At 38.0% G+C, this 18,356-nt stretch overlaps 1 protein-coding gene and 1 long non-coding RNA gene across 3 annotated transcripts in view; one reads left to right on the forward strand and one right to left on the reverse strand.

Moving 5' to 3' along the window:
- The window catches only part of LOC113628400 (uncharacterized), a 24,568-nt gene extending 6,225 nt beyond the window's left edge, over positions 1–18,343 (reverse strand). The window contains exons 1-2 of the long non-coding RNA XR_003436044.1: positions 18,237–18,343; positions 4,441–4,648 (exon numbers count right to left, since the gene is read on the reverse strand). This is a non-coding gene — a long non-coding RNA (uncharacterized LOC113628400). The remainder of the gene's footprint in view (positions 1–4,440; positions 4,649–18,236) is intronic.
- The window catches only part of EPC1 (enhancer of polycomb 1), a 95,038-nt gene continuing 89,104 nt past the window's right edge, over positions 12,423–18,356 (forward strand). The window contains exon 1 of one of the 2 annotated variants that reach the window (XM_027121988.1): positions 12,423–12,727. In XM_027121988.1, the coding sequence (XP_026977789.1) occupies positions 12,725–12,727 (3 nt within the window). In that variant the 5' untranslated portion in view covers positions 12,423–12,724. The remainder of the gene's footprint in view (positions 12,728–18,356) is intronic. The other variant, XM_027121987.1, reaches the window with a different exon arrangement.

Genomic DNA, 18,356 nt, shown 5'->3' on the forward strand with positions numbered 1-18,356 from the left:
TCCCTTTTTTTTTTTTTTTTTTTTTTTTGCGGTACGCGGGCCTCTCGCTGCTGTGGCCTCTCCCGTTGCGGAGCACAGGCTCCGGACGCGCAGGCCCAGCGGCCATGGCCCACAGGCCCAGCCGCTCCGCGGCACGTGGGATCCTCCCGGACCGGGGCACGAACCCGTGTCCCCTGCATCGGCAGGCGGACCCTCAACCACTGCGCCACCAGGGAAGCCCCCGTTCTCACTCTTGAAAATGTTCTGGGTTTTACTCTATCTGGTCACCCTATGTGGCACCGTCCCATATTATTTTATGCCCCAGCTCCCTCTCCAGACACATCTTCTCCCTCATCCCCAAGGAATCCCCTATCTTCATTTTTGTCCATTGGCTATCTTTCTCTGTTTTCCAAGTGTTCATTGCCCCAAAATTAGCCCTGTCTTCAACATTCACTCCCATGTAACCCCGTTCATTCAGCTCAGATGATCTTGGTAAATGATTAGGAAGCAAAAGAGCAATCTGATTATTTCTTTTAAAGTAGTTTGTACTGGGACTTCACTGGTGGTCCAGTGGGTGAGACTCCATGCTCTCAATGCAGGGGGCCTGGGTTCCATCCCTGGTGGGGAATTAGATCCCACATGTATGCCGCAACTAAGAGTCCGCATGCTGCAACTATAGATCCTACATGCCGCAACTAAGACCCAGAGCAGCCCAAATGGACAAATAAATAAACATTAAAAAAAAAAAGTAGTTTATACTTGTGATTTTACAAATGATTTAGAACTATAGAAGGGACAGTTCTTGCAAAATCTCTGCCCTTTATCAAGGCAGGGTGCAACTGTGTTAATTATGTAATCATTTCTGTCTGAGTTATTTTTGTGACTGCTGTTATATATACTTGTTCAATTATATAATAGGGATCTCTGATTTGGCACCCTTTATTCTGAAAGTTTGCCAACACAAAAAGGAGTACAAGGAAAGACACTGGAAAGAGACCCAAAGAAGCAGGACTGCAGGTGGTTAGTATGGTCTTCATTACACATTTCTACCTTTTCCAAATGGCTGGTAATGAGTTTATATTACTTTCACCATCTGGGAAAGAAAATAAATACAATGGAAGAGAATAATATGCAAAAAAGAGTAAAGGTCACTTAGACTGTTGCTTATTTTTATCAATAAGAAAATCTGAAAGCTAGATTTGAGATTGGATAATAGTCTGTTGAATATAAATATATATATATATATTTATTTATTTACTTATTTATCTCACATATGTGTCAAATAATGATTCTTTCAAGGGTCAAAAGATTGAAATGAATTATCACACTAGCAATCCAGGTTTGCAAAAACTGTTTCTCTTTTACTAGTTACACTTAATTAGCAAAATCAAGGCCCCTGCTTTCCAGTGTAAGGCCCCGTAAGGTGTTAACCCAGCCAGACAGGAATAAGCTTTGTAAAAGCACATTTTCTGTAAGAGGTGCTGGTCTCTTCACCACCTACTCTGAGCACCAGAATTTTGATTGCAGTTGTCAGTTGAGAGTTCTTCAGTTCCCAAATCTAACTTATGACGGTGCCTATCATGTTCTTTTAATGCTATACAATATAGACAGTAGGATCCATTAAGAATAACTGACCAAATATTAAGATACAATAAACCTCCCGTGTAGATTCTGTCGTTAACACCCACCCTACTCCATCCACACGAAGGACTCATAAGAATTCTTAGCTAGATAGAGCTAGGGAAATAATTTACAATTTGATCCTATTAAATTGCTCTTCCTTTGTCATCCTAGGCCTGAATTATTTGCTGACGCTTTTTTTATTCCAATAATGATTCATGTTCCATGACAGTGAATGGTCTTTCTTGTATGGAAGCTGTAGTGATCTCTTACAGAAAATTCTCGTCTCTCTCTCTATGATTGTCCGGGTTCATACTTTAATCCAGAGGCTTTACCAACTGTGTTTCTATTGCTACAGCTATTCCAGTCCCTTTTTGACCTCATAAATCCATGCAATGCTGAAATATTTTTAGTAAGTACGACATTTTTTTGAAGAGTAGTTGATTTACAATATTATATTCATTTCAGGTGTACAACATAGTGATTTGACATTTTTATAGATTGTACTCAATTTAAAGTTATTACAAAATAATGGCTATATTTCCCTGTGCTGTACAATATATCCTTGTTGCTTATTTATTTTATACACAGTAGTTTGTGTCTCTTAATCCCTTACCTTTATCTTGCCACTCCCCCCTTCCCTCTCTCCACGGTAACCACTAGTTTGTTCTCTATATCTGTGAGTACGTTTCTGTTTTGTTATATTCATTCATTAAAAAAAATTTTTTAGATTCCACATACGAGTGATATCATACAGTATTTGTCTTACTCTGATTTATTTCATTAAGCATAATACCCTCTAGGTCCATCCACCATGCTGCAAATGACAGATTTCTTTTTTTATGGCTGAATAATATTCCATTGTGTGTATATCGCATCTTCTTTATCCATTCATCTATTTTTGGACACTTAGGTTGCTTCCATATGTTGGCTATTGTAAATAGTGCTGCCATGAACATTGGGGTGCATGGGTCTTTTCAAAATAGTGTTTTAATTTTCTTTGGCTATATACCCAGGAGTGGAATTGCTGGATCATATGGTAGTTCTATCTTTTAATTTTTGAAAAACCTCCATACTGTTCTCCATAGTGGCTGCACCAATTTACATTCCCACCAACAGTGCACTAAGGTTCCCTTTCCTCCACACCCTGGCCAACATTTGTTATTTGTAGACTTTTTGATGATAACCATTCTGACGTGTGTGAGGTGATATCTCACTGTGGTTTTGATTTGCATTTCTCTGATGATAAGCAATGCTGAAGTTTTAAGCAGTATGGTCTCTGTCAATGTATGATTTTTTTTTTCATCAGTAACCTGCAGTCCAGGGTGGGGTGGGGCAGACAGGGAGGGAGTTCTAGACAGTCCAGTTTTTTAACAGCAAAAGGAATAACTTTCATATTGAATACTAGATGAAAAATTCCTTTGCTGTGTTTTTACTGTGATACTTCCAATACCATATACTACAAAAAAACTCCAACCTGGGGTTTTGCTGTTTAACCACTTCACTAGGTCCACAATAGGTCAGTTACCACAGAGCCTAGAATTCTGATAAGCCATACAGGAATAAGAAATCTGAGTGGCCCAAGACTTAGGGTTCATAAAATGAAGATGACTGCTGCTGATGGAGACATGTGCGTTGCTCTCAAAGAAGAATATAAGAAAAAGAATATTCAGAGAGGGAGTAGTGATGGAATATGTGGCTCTAGGACACTGTGTCAGCAACGTGGTTACAGGGAAACAAGTAGAAATGTAAGCTAACCATTTTTTAAATTAATTCATTCATTCATTTATTTTTTTGCCTGTGTCGGGGTCTTAGTTGTGGCACGTGGGATCTTCGTTGCGGCATGTGGGATCTTTTTGTTGTGGCGCGGGGGCTTCTCTCTAGTTGTGGCACATGGGATCCAGAGCGCGTGGGCGTTGTAGTTTGTGGCACGCGGGCTCTCTAGTTGAGGTGCACGGGCTCAGCGGTCGTGGCATGTGGGCTTAGTTTACACAAAGCATGTGGGATCTTACTTCCCTGACCAGGGATCGAACTCGCATCCCCTGTAATGGAAGGCGGATTCTTAACCACTGGACCACCAGGGAAATCCCAAGAGAACCATTTTTTTTTTTTTTTTTGAGAACCATCTTTAAATGAGAGAAATGGGTACTTGTCTTAGGCACTTGGATCAAAGAGATTATTGAATATTTTTTAAAAGAATTGTATCTGTCCAGCTCTTTTACAGTGTCTATATTCAAATTATCAGATCCCACTGAGACAGGAGGGAAGGGGGTAGGGCACAACCCTTAAAGAATGACACAGCCATTGAGAAAAATTGGATACAACAAAAAGTGGTCTGAACAAATTAGGCCCAAGATGGCGGAAGTTTCGACTTCCAGAGGAACTTAAGCCTCATTATATGCTCATCGCAACACATCAGCACCTAAATGACACACCACAGGCACCATGATGGTTCCAAGGCTGATGATAAAAGGCCAAAAAGTGGGCAGTGGCCCAATTCCTGGAAATCCCCGCCCCTTCTCCAGAATAGTTGGAATACTCCTCCCACGCATTAGCCTGTGGAATTACAAAGCGCATAAAAACTAACCATCCCATATTTCAGGGCCGGTCTCACCTTCTGAGACAGGCTGCACTCTGTCTATGGAGTGTGCTTCTCTCTCAGTAAACCTGCTTTCACTTTGCTATGGCTCTCGCCCTTGAACTCTTTCCTGCTCGAAGCGAAGGACCCTCACTTGGCGGCCCACCCCAGGGGCTCACGTGAGACCTGGGACAGGACCATCCTCTCGTGCCCCGTTATCCTGCAAACTCTTTGCAAATGATACTAATAAATCCACTTCTTACCTACCAATCACTTTGCCTCTTGCTGAATTCCTTCTTCGCCAAGACATAAAGGACCTGAGCTTCAGTTAAGTCCTGACAGCAGGCGAGTGATTTTAATTAAAAGATGGTGGGTGGGTTCGAGTCCCAGCCCATGGGTTCAAGTCCGAAACTGAGTTTTGGCTGGTTTCAAATCCCATCTGAGGCGTTCGGTTTCAGTTTCACCTTCACTCTGTTACACATTAAAATAGCTTTCTTTAATTAAGGGATAACATACAATAAAACACATTCAGTGCACACATCAATGTACAGCTCAATCATTTTTACATATATGATATATGTGTACATATATGACACACACATGGACATAGATAAATTCATATCTCATAACTATGTAATCACAACCCAGATTAAGACAGATTTCTTGCATTCCCTAAAGTCCCCTCATTCTCCTTCTCAGCCTGGTACTACAAAGCATTTAAAAAGTCGATGAAAAAAAAAAAAAAAAAAAAAAAATGAAAAAAAAAAAAAAAAAAAGTCGATGAATATAGGGACTTGCCTGGTGGTCCAGTGGTTAAGGCTCCACACTTCCACTGCAGGGGGTGTGGGTTCGATCCCTGGTTGGGGAACTAAGATCCCACATGCTGTGCGGCATGGCCAAAAAATGGAAAAAAAAAAAAAGTAGATGAATTTAACAGAGAAGATACTTTGAAGATTACTCACACTAATTGTACTAGGAATTGCATTTAGTTATGAGGAAGATACCACACAAAGCAGTGCTTTAAACAAATTGGTGGTTTTCTTTTTTTTTTTTTCTCTCATGTAAAAAAAGATGCAGATGGTAGGAAGGCTCCAGAGAGCCTAGCTTCCTTCTTTCTGTTCAGCTACCCTTGGCCTTGAGCTCTCCTCCCGGTTGTCAAATTAGAGCTCCTGACTTCACCCAGGTGTGGTGACCACACTCCCAGCGGGAAGAGGGCGAAGGTGATGAGCAAAAGGCACCTCCCGCTGAGTCAGCCCCCTTCACAGGCTTTCTCAGAGGCTCAACCAATGGACGTCTGATTAAACCTCACTGTTTAAACCCGTGTGGGAAACACAGGTCTGGGTGGCAAGTCCAATATAAAATCCAATTTTAGGGGCTTCCCTGGTGGCGCAGTGGTTGAGAGTCTGCCTGCCGATGCAGGGGACACGGGTTCGTGCCCCGGTCCGGGAGGATCCCACATGCTGCGGAGCGGCCGGGCCTGTGAGCCATGGCCGCTGAGCCTGCGCGTCCGGAGCCTGTGCTCCGCAACGGGAGAGGCCACAGCAGTGAGAGGCCTGCGTACCGCACAAAAAAAAAAAAAATAAAAAAAAAAAAAAAAAATCCAATTTTATTAGGAAGAAAGAAAGGGAGGATGGATATTGGTCAGTCAGTGAGCAGTCTCGGCCACACTGATGGTCTACGAACTGCTCCCGGGAATGACCCTTCTAGAAAATGCCACTTGGCTTGCAGTGGATGAATGTTATCTAAAGTCATCCCACAATGGGCAAAGAGATTTAAAGTAAACACTCTTAGCCTCTCTGCCAGAGACATAGTTAAACATTTGGGAAAGAAAAGGTCTGGTGAGGTGCTGCTTTAAAATACTTTGCCAAAAAGGCGTAACTTTCACTATTCCTTTTTTTTTTTTCTAAATTGAAGTATAGTTGATTTACGATGTTGCGTTAGCTTCTTCTGTACAGCAAAGTGAATCTCACTATTCTTAAGGAAAATATGGGGAAAATCATCAGGGGTAAAATTTAGAGGATTTGTCCAAGACCGAACAAATAGCTAAAGTAATTTGTTAGTACAGAGTACATTCGTTTATTAGGGCCCGCGAATGGAAATCTGACCATTTCCAAACTGTAATTTTGTTTATTTCTTTTTATTGGATGTTTCCCTGTGCTATACAGCACGACCTTGTTGTTTTGTAACTCTGTTTATAATCATTAGGATTATGAGCTTTGATTTAAGCTAAGAATATCTTTTTTTGTCATTCTATTTATTTGTTTATATTTTTTCTTCCAGTTTTATTGAGATATAATTGACACACAGCCCTGTATAGGTTTAAGGTGTGCAGCATAATGACTTGACTTACATACATCATGAAATGATTACACAGTAATTTTAGTGAACGAACATCCATCTTCTATAAATACAAAATAAATAATAGAAATTTTTTTTCCCCTTGTGATGAGAACTCAGGATTTACTCTCTTAATTTGCCTGCCACATGGGTCTGTATTAAGCAATCTGGCAGGTAGTATTCTAATGTTTAGCTTCCCCTTCCAGATATTTTTTCCCTTCTCTGAAATCATAGTCTTTTATAGCATTATTTCAGACAGACAGAATTACTTTTGAACTCTTTTTTTTTTTTTTTTTTTTTTTTGCGGTACGCGGGCCTCTCACTGTTGTGGCCTCTCCCGTTGCGGAGCACAGGCTCCGGACGCGCAGGCTCAGCGGTCATGGCTCACGGGCCCAGCCGCTCCGCGGCATGTGGGATCTTCCCGGACCGGGGCACGAACCCGTGTCCCAAACCCGTGTCCCCTGCATCGGCAGGCGGACTCTCAACCACTGCGCCACCGGGGAGGCCCTGAACTCTTTTTTTTTTTAACATAATTTTTTTCAAAGCTCTTACTGACAGAGCCAACTTTTGGTTTGGCTCAACCCTCCTGAAAATAATAAAATTTAATATTCCACCTATAAATATCTACCACACATGAAAATATTCACTGTTCTAGGCCAGACTCAGGTAGGAAACATACAATTTGATTCTTAAAATATGGAAACCCTTGACAAAAATTTTAAAGGGTCATAAGAATATTTTTTTAAGAAACAACTGGAATGGGATTAAAGTCCACGGTTGCACAATCCCTTATCCACAGTCAAGGATTCTCCAAATCTTTGAAAACTGAAAGCTTCCTCAAAAGTTGTAGTATCTGTTTGGTGACAGAAGCTGACCTGATCTAATATAGGGCTTCTTACGGTCTGCCTTTACCTCATTTAGTGTGACTGATCACATATTTCATTACAATATATTATTTTACTTGATTATGGGGTGATTATGATAATGCATCTATTACTATTTTTTAATTATTTAAAAAATCTGAGTTCCAAAACAAATCTTGCTTCCCCACACAGTTCTGAGAGGTAGAGATCTTAAAAACTGCATTACCTAATTGCTTCACAATTTGATTTGTTTAGAAATTCCTATTACTATCAAAGCTCATTCAAGGGATTACATATCATTGATTTGACCTACTTTTAAAGTCTAAGAACCTGCTGCTCTAAGTCTTGGAATCTGAGAAATTGAACACATTGTTTCTGCCCATGTGTGCATAGGATTTTGCTTGCTAACAACCAGTTAGTAAATTCAAAAACAATAACTGTTTTTATTCCAACTATATGAGTTAAATTCTGGCTTTAATAATGCTTTGCAAAAAAAAAAAAAATGCTTTGCCTCATTTGTTTAAAAAGAAGTGTTAATTGAGCTTTGTTCAACTGATATGAAATGTGAGGTTTTTTGAATAAAAAATACCAGAATTGACACTATTAAAGAGAAGCACAAAACGGAGGCACACCGTTGCCTTATTTCTTCCTTTTGGTTTTACTAGTAATGTGTATGGTCTTAGAGATTTGTTTCTTGCTCATATTTCTTTATGAACATAGTCATAATCGATGTCTATAACAATGCAAATGAAGTGTGGATTTTTAAAAATATAATACCAAAACACCGCGATACAGCTATGTAAATTCAAAATTAGCGTGGAGGTTTTTTTGTCACTTCACCACAGCTTCGCTGGATCTTACCCACACTGAAGCCTTCAAACTCTCAAATTCCAACATTTTAGTCTCTAAATAAGATTCACTTTCTTCAATGTGGAACTCCTCTCTGTAACTTAAAAACTTCGGCAGGATGTCACTCCATTTCTGACCTCCTCCGATGTCATTTTCCCTTTCTCTCAACATGCTGCAGGGCCATTGAGCTCATTTTACTTCCTGGAATACTCCAAGCTCCACTCTGCCTCAGAGCCTTTGCACACGCTGTAACCACTTCCGGGTCTGCTATTTCTCATGCATTTTTCTTCTCACCCTTTGGCTCCTTCTCTTCCTTCAAGTCTATCATCAATGCCATGTTCTTAGAAATAACTTTCCTTATCCTCTTATCTATGTCTTTCCCTCCCTGTTATTCTGGAAGACTGCACTCTGTTTATTTCTTAGTAGCAATTATAATTTGCAATTATGTATTTGTTTACTTGCTTGTTTCTTTGTGTTCCCACGAGACTGTGAGCTTCATGAAGGAGAGGAACTTCCTGCTTGTGCATTAATGTGTATGTAGCACCAAGCATCACGCCTGGCACACCCTAAGCTCTCAAGAACTATTTGAATAAACAACATGAGAATTATTTATCCTATGTCTTTCAGTGATAATTTTTCCAAAACATCTCACTCTACATTTGACTTTTACCAAAACAAAAGATGCTCAGATCACGTGTATAATGAATATTGTCTCAAAAACTCTGAAGAAAATTCGGCCTTTGGGAAGTGCATAACTTGAAATATGTGTATTGTGGAAAATGCATAGAATATTCTAATCTACAGGTAATAAAAGTATATATGGACATGCACATCCATATACTTATATATAGATGTACATATATACTTACATTTACATGTATAACTGTATGTATATATACATACATGAATCTCATGCATATGTAAGGGTGGGGGAAGGGATGGGAGAGAAAAGGACAGGGCTGGGGAGGTGGATAGACAAAATAGTATATAGTGAAAATGGCCCCTAGCAATTTTTTTTTCTGTTGGAAGGACAACTGCGTAGAAATTTCTCAAGAATTGTAATCTACTCTCTTCACTAGATGACTTCTTAAGGATGTTTTCCTGACTGATCACATAAATGTCGTTGAAATCGACTCTCATCAGGTAACTACTGATGAGATTACAGAATAAAACGTTCGAAAAATGTCCTGGTTTAGACAATAAATTGTATAGTCACCCTAGCTATTGCTCTCTAAGAATGTTACCTATTTTTTTTAACATCTTTATTGGAGTATAATTGCTTTACAATGGTGTGTTAGTTTCTGCTTTATAACAAAGTGAATCAGTTATACATATACATATGTTCCCATATCTCTTCCCTCTTGCATCTCCCTCCCTCCCACCCTCCCTATCCCACCCCTCTAGGTGGTCACAAAGCACCGAGCTGATCTCCCTGTGCTATGCGGCTGCTTCCCACTAGCCATCTATTTTACGTTTGGTAGTGTGTATATGTCCATGCCATTCTCTCACTTTGTCACAGCTTACCGTTCCCCCTCCCCATATCCTCAAGTCCATGCTCTAGTAGGTCTGTGTCTTTATTCCCATCTTGCCCCTAGGTTCTTCATGACTTTTTTTTTTTCCCTTAGATTCCATATATATGTGTTAGCATACAGTATTTGTTTTTCTCTTTCTGACTTACTTCACTCTGTATGACAGACTCTAGGTCCATCCACCTCACTACAAATAACTCAATTTCATTTCCTTTTATGGCTGAGTAATATTCCATTGTATATATGTGCCACATCTTCTTTATCCATTCATCTGTTGATGGACACTTAGGTTGCTTCCACGTCCTGGCTATTGTAAATAGAGCTGCAATGAACATTTTGGTACATGACTCTTTTTGAATTATGGTTTTCTCAGGGTATATGCCCAGTAGTGGGATTGCTGGGTCGTATGGTAGAAAAATGGAGCTGGAGGAATCAGTCTCCCTGACTTGAGACTATACTACGAAGCTACAGTAATCAAGACAGTATGGTACTGGCACAATAGCAGAAATATAGCTCAATAAAACAGGATAGAAAGCCCAGAGATAAGCCCACGCACATATGGTCACCTTACCTTTGTTAAAGGAGGCAAGAATATACAGTGGAGAAAAGACAGCCTCTTCAATAAGTGGTGCTGGGAAAACTGGACAGGTACATGTAAAAGTATGAAATTAGAACACTCCCTAACACCATACACAAAAATAAACTCAAAATGGATTAAAGACCTAAATGTAAGGCCAGACACTATCAAACTCTTAGAGGAAAACATAGGCAGAACACTCTATGACATAAATCACAGCAAGATCCTTTTTGACCCACCTCCTAGAGAAATGGAAATAAAAACAAAAATAAACAAATGGGACCTAATGAAAGTTCAAAGCTTTTGCACAGCAAAGGAAACCATAAACAAGACCAAAAGACAACCCTCAGAATGGGAGAAAATATTTGCAAATGAAGCAACTGACAAAGGATTAATCTCCAAAATTTACAAGCCGCTCATGCTGCTCAATAACAAAAAAACAAACAACCCAATCCAAAAATGGGCAGAAGACCTAAATAGACATTTCTCCAAAGAAGATATACAGATTGCCAACAAACACATGAAAGAATGCTCAACATCATTAATCATTAGAGAAATGCAAATCAAAACTACAATGAGATATCATGTCACACCAGTCAGAATGGGCATCATCAGAAAATCTACAAGCAACAAATGCTGGAGAGGGTGTGGAGAAAAGGGAACCCTCTTGCACTGTTGGTGGGAATGTAAACTGATACAGCCACTATGGAGAACAGTATGGACGTTCCTTAAAAAACTACAAATAGAAGAATGTTACCTATTAAATGCCAGGTGAGAATAGGGATACCAGACCGAGAGTGCATGCGTGTGCGTGTGGGGGGGGGGGGTCGGGGGAGGGATATGTAGAATGCAGGCACTTGCCCACTCCTTTCTTCAGCCGATTTCTTTAAACCGGTTCTACCCTTGGCTCACTAGAAATTTAGCTGGCAAAGAATTTTATACCGAATGTGTTCAATTAACACATGTATGCAGTATTTGACATATTTCCATATTTACTGACTTTTGTGGCTTTACATTTGCAATCAATCACAGCCTAACGTTCATCTAACGTTAATCCTTTTTTAAAGTTTTCAACTTCGTTTTTATTTAAAAGCCCAGTTGCAACCACCAAATACCTGACTCAGCTCACTGCTAGACACAGAGCGTCAAATTTCCCAGCCCACTTAATTTGAAAGCCTGCCAAGATAGGTGAAAGGCCTTATAAATATGTAAAACAGGAAGTTCAAATTACAGTCAAGTAAATCTCTAGTGATTGATGTTCTTTTCAAAACAGTTTTTTAAAAGAACTAATGAAAAGCAGCACATTTCTAAGACACCCCCCACCCCACCCCCCCACCCCAGACCCCCAAGGCTTCACCGGAGTTCAGCCTGGACAATGTACTTTTAGTACTGTATTTATTTTGGATTTTTACCACTTCCTGGAGGCCTGGAGGAGCCACGGTGGGAGGATCCAAAAAAACTCAGTACCACAGCCATTTTGTTTGTAAGGCAGACTGGTAGAATTCTATCAGCCGGCAGACGTTTCTGAAACAATTTTTAAGAAGGAAAAAAAAAAAAAAAGTATGCCTATTGTTTGTAATGTAGCCGCTAAAAAGTATTATTTTATTTTTATTTTCTTTACAAATGGAAGTTGTTGTGGCTAAGCAGTTCTATTTTTTTTTTTTTTCCCAAGGAGTTAAAGCTGCAGACGACATGAATTTTGTGCAAGGCTTCCTTAGGTACCTTCAGGACGTCCAATGGGAAAAAAAAAAATGTTTGATGGGAATCATTTTTCACCGGCCACATTGGTATCCAAATTAGACATCGATGTCGGTGAATGACCATCTGCTTAAGAAAAGCATGCTATTCCCTAAAAACCCACATGCAAGAAATAAGAGCGTTGCCGGTCGTCAAAGGGACATTTTCCTGAGCTCACGGGCGGTCGTGGGCGCTATTGTTTTGCAGTGTCACTTCGTAGCGAGCTCAGACTTTGTCATTTGGGGGGCTGTGTGTTTAAAAGCCCAGTGTAAAATGGCACTCACACTGCATTTTTTTCCGAGCTGCAGGAGGCGGGAGGAGAGGGGGACACTGGCCTCCCAGCCAATCAGGGCCTGCCTGCTTGCCATCGCAAAGTTGTTAACCCCAGAGTCTTCTAAGGCTGCCTCGGCCTCCTCTGCTTTTAATCTTCCGCGGATATTTCTCCGATTTCTCCCAAACGCCCACAGATCCTTGAGAAGCCACCGCGAGCAGCCACCGATCAGGGAAGAAAGTATGACTTTTTATTTACCCAATATTGTGAAGATGTTGGAAGATCCGTGTGCCGCCTGGAGGCTGTTGTTTCTAGGGACACAAGTGTCCAGCCTATATTGTTACAATTCTTTTTCCAGAACTGGCTTCTTCTTCGCCTCCGCTGATGGTAAGTTTGTAATTTTAAACATTTATGTCATTACATCTTTGAACGAGCCGCCAGCTAAGAAGGATTTTCATTGTGTTTCTTCTAACAAAACCAATCTTTGTATTTTTCTTTAGCTTTGATCTCTGCACGTTTCCAGCTAATCTTGTCTGGCTAATTTTTACCAGAAGAAAAAAAAAATTAGTGCTTTTTTTTTTTTTAACCCCATGACTAAAGCTAAATATTTATGATATAAATTATACTTTAATTACTGTGAGCTAAGGGAAACTCAGCTATTTCAAGATGGACTTGTTTTGTGCCAGCATGTTGGTAACGCCAAATATGTGCATATCCTCCTTATAAAAATGATGTATTACCTAATTTGTCCGGGACTAAATGATTAGCAGGCGAACTATGGATGTAGTTTGGTTTGAAACAGGCCTATTGTGGTTTTCCTGATGGATTACTTGGATACAAACTACAGAAAAGCTGCCCTTGGTATAATGAAGGTGGAGATTGACATAACCGGGTTTATATTAAGTTATGGCTGTTACTAAATAGTAGATCTTTTATTTGCTGATCAGATCTAAACTTGTGCTCCATGATAGTAATTCTCTGAGGCTCCTCATTAGATAATCTTCGCAGATCTATCTTGTTTTTTCTCCAAAAATGTATATTTGGGAGACATTTTGTAATTTGGGGCATTTTTCTGATTTTTTTCTCCTTTTGCACACGGTGGGCGATCTTTTTTGTTTTGCATGGATCTGTGCTGGTGGCGCTGTATAGCTCTCAACAATTTACGTCAGTTTCACTAAAAGAAAAAAGGAGGAAAAAAAAAAGAGGTGGGGCAAGATTTGATCTATTATCCTCTACCTTTATTTCCTAAAAGAAAGTTCAATTTGGTCAGAGGAAATTATTCAGTTGTATTAGTTTAACGTTTTCTGTGAACTGTGAAGGGTGAGAACAGACACGTCGTCACAGCCCGTCCGGGGAGCAGCAGGGCCGAGCATGCAGTTTGCAGTTGTGTTTTTTCTGGTCTGATTATCTCTAGATCAGAAAATTTTCGATAGTAAGCTGTCAGCTTACCCTCTCTTTCCTCAGTAACATTTTGCATTTTCCTTCTATCACAATATCATCCATTGCTAATGTCTTCAATTGAGCAAAACGTTTTGCGTTTTAGCTCACTGAACGTTGTAAAAGTTGAATTTCATTTTGAACCTAGGAATTTCTTAAATAACTATTCTAAGTTTCTCCTGGGAATTTTCTAGGAGTTTGACATATAAGAATGCCTACGTTGTTGTTTGTTTTATTTTGAAGTGATACTTCAGTTGGATTTATGTACATCCTTGCTTTAAAAAGAGCAAATATTTTGGAATAGGATAATTTTTTTAAGAATATGGATACAACTGCTTTTAACTTTAAAAATATTGGTGTTTGTATATCTAAATGCAGGGTAAATCTTTTCCATCTTTGTTCTTATTGGGAGTTATCTGATTAGAGAATATGGGATTTAGGCCCAAAGCCTCCCAAGAACAAAAATGTATATTATGATATGACATAGTTTTTACTGGTCCCTGTGAACATTTTAGTTGTTTATGAAGATAGTAAGTATGTCCTTAATTGAAAAAGAAAGTGGGAGAAATCAGTCATTGTACCTAAAAACACATCATTTTGCCAAATAAAACAAACAAAAAAACTGAAATAGTATCCTAAACCACCTTTTCATATGATTGTAGAGATGATTTCTTGAGTAAAAATTTCTGGACTTATTATTAAGTGTTGTTATTCACTTTGAAATATGTAAATGCTCATTTCACTAATCATTAAAATTTTGAAGTAAAAGAATGTGTGAAAATGACTAGGAATAGTATTTCCAATTTCTGTGTCCCTATAATTTATTTATCTGTGTAGGACCCTTTCCTTGAACTTCAAAACTATTTATATATTATGCCTATATTTTGTTTATACTCTGCTATAAAAATTTGAAAATGTTCACTGTAACATTTTATCTCTTCATAAAATTTAAATGCCGCCATCAAGACTGGTTTTGACGTTATAGATTATTTATAGAATGGAATACTGCAGGTGTAAATATATTATCTAACCCCCTGACTGTGCTGGAGCTTAGTTCCCCAAAGTTAATCTACTGAATAAAATATACTGCCCAATATGTTTATTGCTAAAATATTCTGTTATTCAGCTGGTGACGTTTTTCATTTTAATTTGTGAAAACTAAAAATGTTTATATAATGTAGCCCCTCTTTTAAAAACAGACTGATGCTGTGAAGTCCATATGTAGCTATGCAATGTTCTTTGTTCTCCTATATCATTGACTATTACATCATTGATTATGAGTAACCATTATAGTTACATCTTCACTTTTTAAAATCACCCATAGATATTTATGTTAAAGATATTCTTCTATCTGTGACTCTTACATCACTAAATAAGGAGGTTTAAATCTATGAGGCAAAAACAACTCATTGTTTTATATTATTCTCCATTTTTAAATCCACCTTGGGCTTCATTTTAGCTCTTCATTCTTTGGACGTTAATTTTTTTTTTTTTTTTTTATTGACAACGTTTTGTAGGCATTTAGTTTGAGTTTGGTGAGATTATGATTAGAATGATTATAATAAACTATGTTTTATCAGAAAAAAATCTTTATTTATTAAATTTGGTGTACAGGGAACTAACTCAGTTTTTCATAGTAACAGTTGCTAGATCATGAACAATAAAGAATTATTTTTTTAATCTTGAAATGTCATTTCAGTCAACAATTACACACTTATTTTTTCTTGCACACCTTTTTATCAGAGATAGTAGCAAGTAGCAAAATTGACTATGTTAAAATATCGTTATCATTTTTTTCACCCTGCCCATCCCTCTGAGGGAGGGGGAGGGGTCAATGAGTAGTGAAATGGCCAAAAAACAGTTTGCAGAAAGAAGAAATAAATAATGCCAAAGACACGGAAAATCTGTAAATCAAATTCCAAACAATAAACCTCAGAAATACGAACTTGAAATTATGAGCTTGGTCAATAATGGAAATAAACTGAAAATTTTATTAAGACTTCATTTAGTGAACCAACATAATTTCCTAATTTATTAATTTGTATGCATTAGTATTGCTAAAGATTGGGGAAATTTTCAGGTTAGCAAACCTATTAGGAAAGATGAAGTAACAAAGGGAAGAAACATTTGCAGTGATATCAAGATGACATCATAAAATGCTGAAAATATCAATTAGCCAGAACCAATCTAATACACCTTGGAATAAACTTTTTTAAAAGAAGGAAAGATAGCTAAAAATTTTGCCCTCTGAAAACCAAGTTCAATAGAGACCTGAAACTGTATATATTTCTAATTCCACCCTCTTTTTGTGCGTACTTACCTGTGCTATTTCTTGGACATATCATTACATGTTTTGCAAAGGAAGAGACGGGGAAAGAAAATAAGAGACCAAATGGGTGTTTGTGTTATGACTTTGTTTTTTATCTTTCCCAAAAGATTCTCAAATGGAGACTCTGAAGGGAAAGTAAAGCAAAGATAATGATTTCTTGAAGAAAAAGATGAAAGGAGTATCCTTTATACTTGATTTATTCAGCATTTTTTTCTTTTGGGGGTATGTTTGTTCTAGTTTTTCTTCCTATTATGTGCTATGATGCTGAAGGGCTGAGATACAATATTAAGACAAAGAGGCAAGGATCCCTGCTCTCAGGGAGTTTACAGTCCAATGTGGTTCAACATTTTAAAGATACTTAAATCTAAGATCTTGGATGTGGGAGGTTCCCATCTGAGAATAAAGGCAAAGTAAGATTTCTGGGGTAAAAACTTAAAAAAAATTTTTTTAATCTATTTATATAGGATTTAACAAGTGTCCTTCTGTCCTTCTACTAAAGGACCATTATTTGGGACACAGTGAGGGGAAGATAGCCCTCAGATTTTAGATATAGCCCAAACAGATGCTATATAAATAGCTGGTTAGCTAATGCAAATTCCTATTGCAAAGTGAGAAATAAAATATTAACTTATTCGCTTGAGAAGAAAGGAGACGGGGATCACTCTGGTTGTAGGAATTTTGGATGTGTCCTTGTGAGGTCCATTTAATGAAAACTTTTTTTTTTAACGTGGTGAAGCCTCATTTTGTACATTTTGCTCTCCTTGTCATGAAATAAATGTCAGTGTCAATAAAAATGGTGAGATGAAGCAGGGAAATACAATTATAGTGTTGAAGGATTACATCAGAATTAAGATATTTATTTTTATTTTGAAACCTGAAAATTTTAATGATATTTATGTAACAGAAATTTTTATAATAACCTTTTGTATTTTAATTTATGAAGGTAATATAATTAGACATTTAGCTAATCGGTAATTAGTTAAGTACATCAGATATGGAGCAGGAAAGTAAGACTGCTGTTATATATAGATGAATTGGAAGGGAAGGAACTCTTCATTAAATCTCTACGTGTGGTTTAAGATCACCTCCAGAATAAAGTCACCAAATTAGTTTGTCACACAGCCAATTAAGATACTAGATGTATTATATCATATAGTTTGCTTTTGTACTAACGTAGGATCCTACTGATAATGGTGTGAAAAAATGAGGAGATTTATTATTTCAACTAAATTAATAATCAGGAGGCAAGCCAGTTCTAGGTTGGGTTCAATAGCTCAACAATGTTATCAAGTTCCTTGGTAGGTTCTATTCTTTTACATTGCCGTAATGTCAGCAGTGTCTTTCCTCATAGTCACAAGATGGCTACTGCAGCTCCAAGCATCATATCCTGATATTACAATTTCCAGAGGGAGGAGAGTTTCTCTTATGTATCTTTTTAGAAGGGAAGAAATTCTTTCCCAGAGGCCCACAGCACACTGCTTCTTACAGTTCTTTGGCCAGGTTTGTAGGAAATGCTCATACCTAAACCCTTCACTGACCGGGAGATTGAAGTTACCTTAATCGGTTTAGCTAGGGAGGATCTTTTGGAAAGGTGAACACCTGCTGAGTAGCCAGTGCTCAATGTGGCTAGCTCCCATTTGCTTTGTATAAACTTTAATGGCTTTGTAAAAACATTCTTCAACGATAAAACATGAATATCTGTTTTCATAGAGGGCAGACTGCTCATGGATGCAGCTAATTTAGAAAAAAATAAACATTTAATTAGAGCTTACTATGTCCCAGACTCTAGGTTAAATGCTACCTTTATTAAATATCTCCTTAAATCCTCACACAAACTTTGGGGATAGGATAATTATTATACCCATTTCACAAATGAGGAAACGGAGGCTTAGAGAGGTTTGGCCCAGGTTACACAGTAAGTGAAAAAGGTGGAGTTTGAACCTGGAAAGTCTGAAATCATAGCCTGTATAACTACCTATTCTTCTATACTGTCACACTGGATATTTGTGAATTTATGTTCTGTAAATTGGCATATTTTAAATGCACTGTATGATACTCCTGTTTAAATGAATCCTCTAGTGACTAATTTTATAAATCTAATAATCTTTTCTTAAGATGAGTAGTGCTTACCTAATTTATCAGTTGTACATATCTGAATTTTTGTATTGAATTTGCAGAAGGCACATGTACTGCATCTCATCTCTTCAGAAACATCTCTGAAATTCTTTTAGAAGTTGCATTTCTATAGGG

Source organism: Aethalodelphis obliquidens, unplaced genomic scaffold, assembly GCF_003676395.1.
Source record: "Aethalodelphis obliquidens isolate GAN/ISIS:26980383/991018 unplaced genomic scaffold, ASM367639v1 scaffold23, whole genome shotgun sequence".
NCBI lineage: Eukaryota > Metazoa > Chordata > Mammalia > Artiodactyla > Delphinidae > Aethalodelphis > Aethalodelphis obliquidens.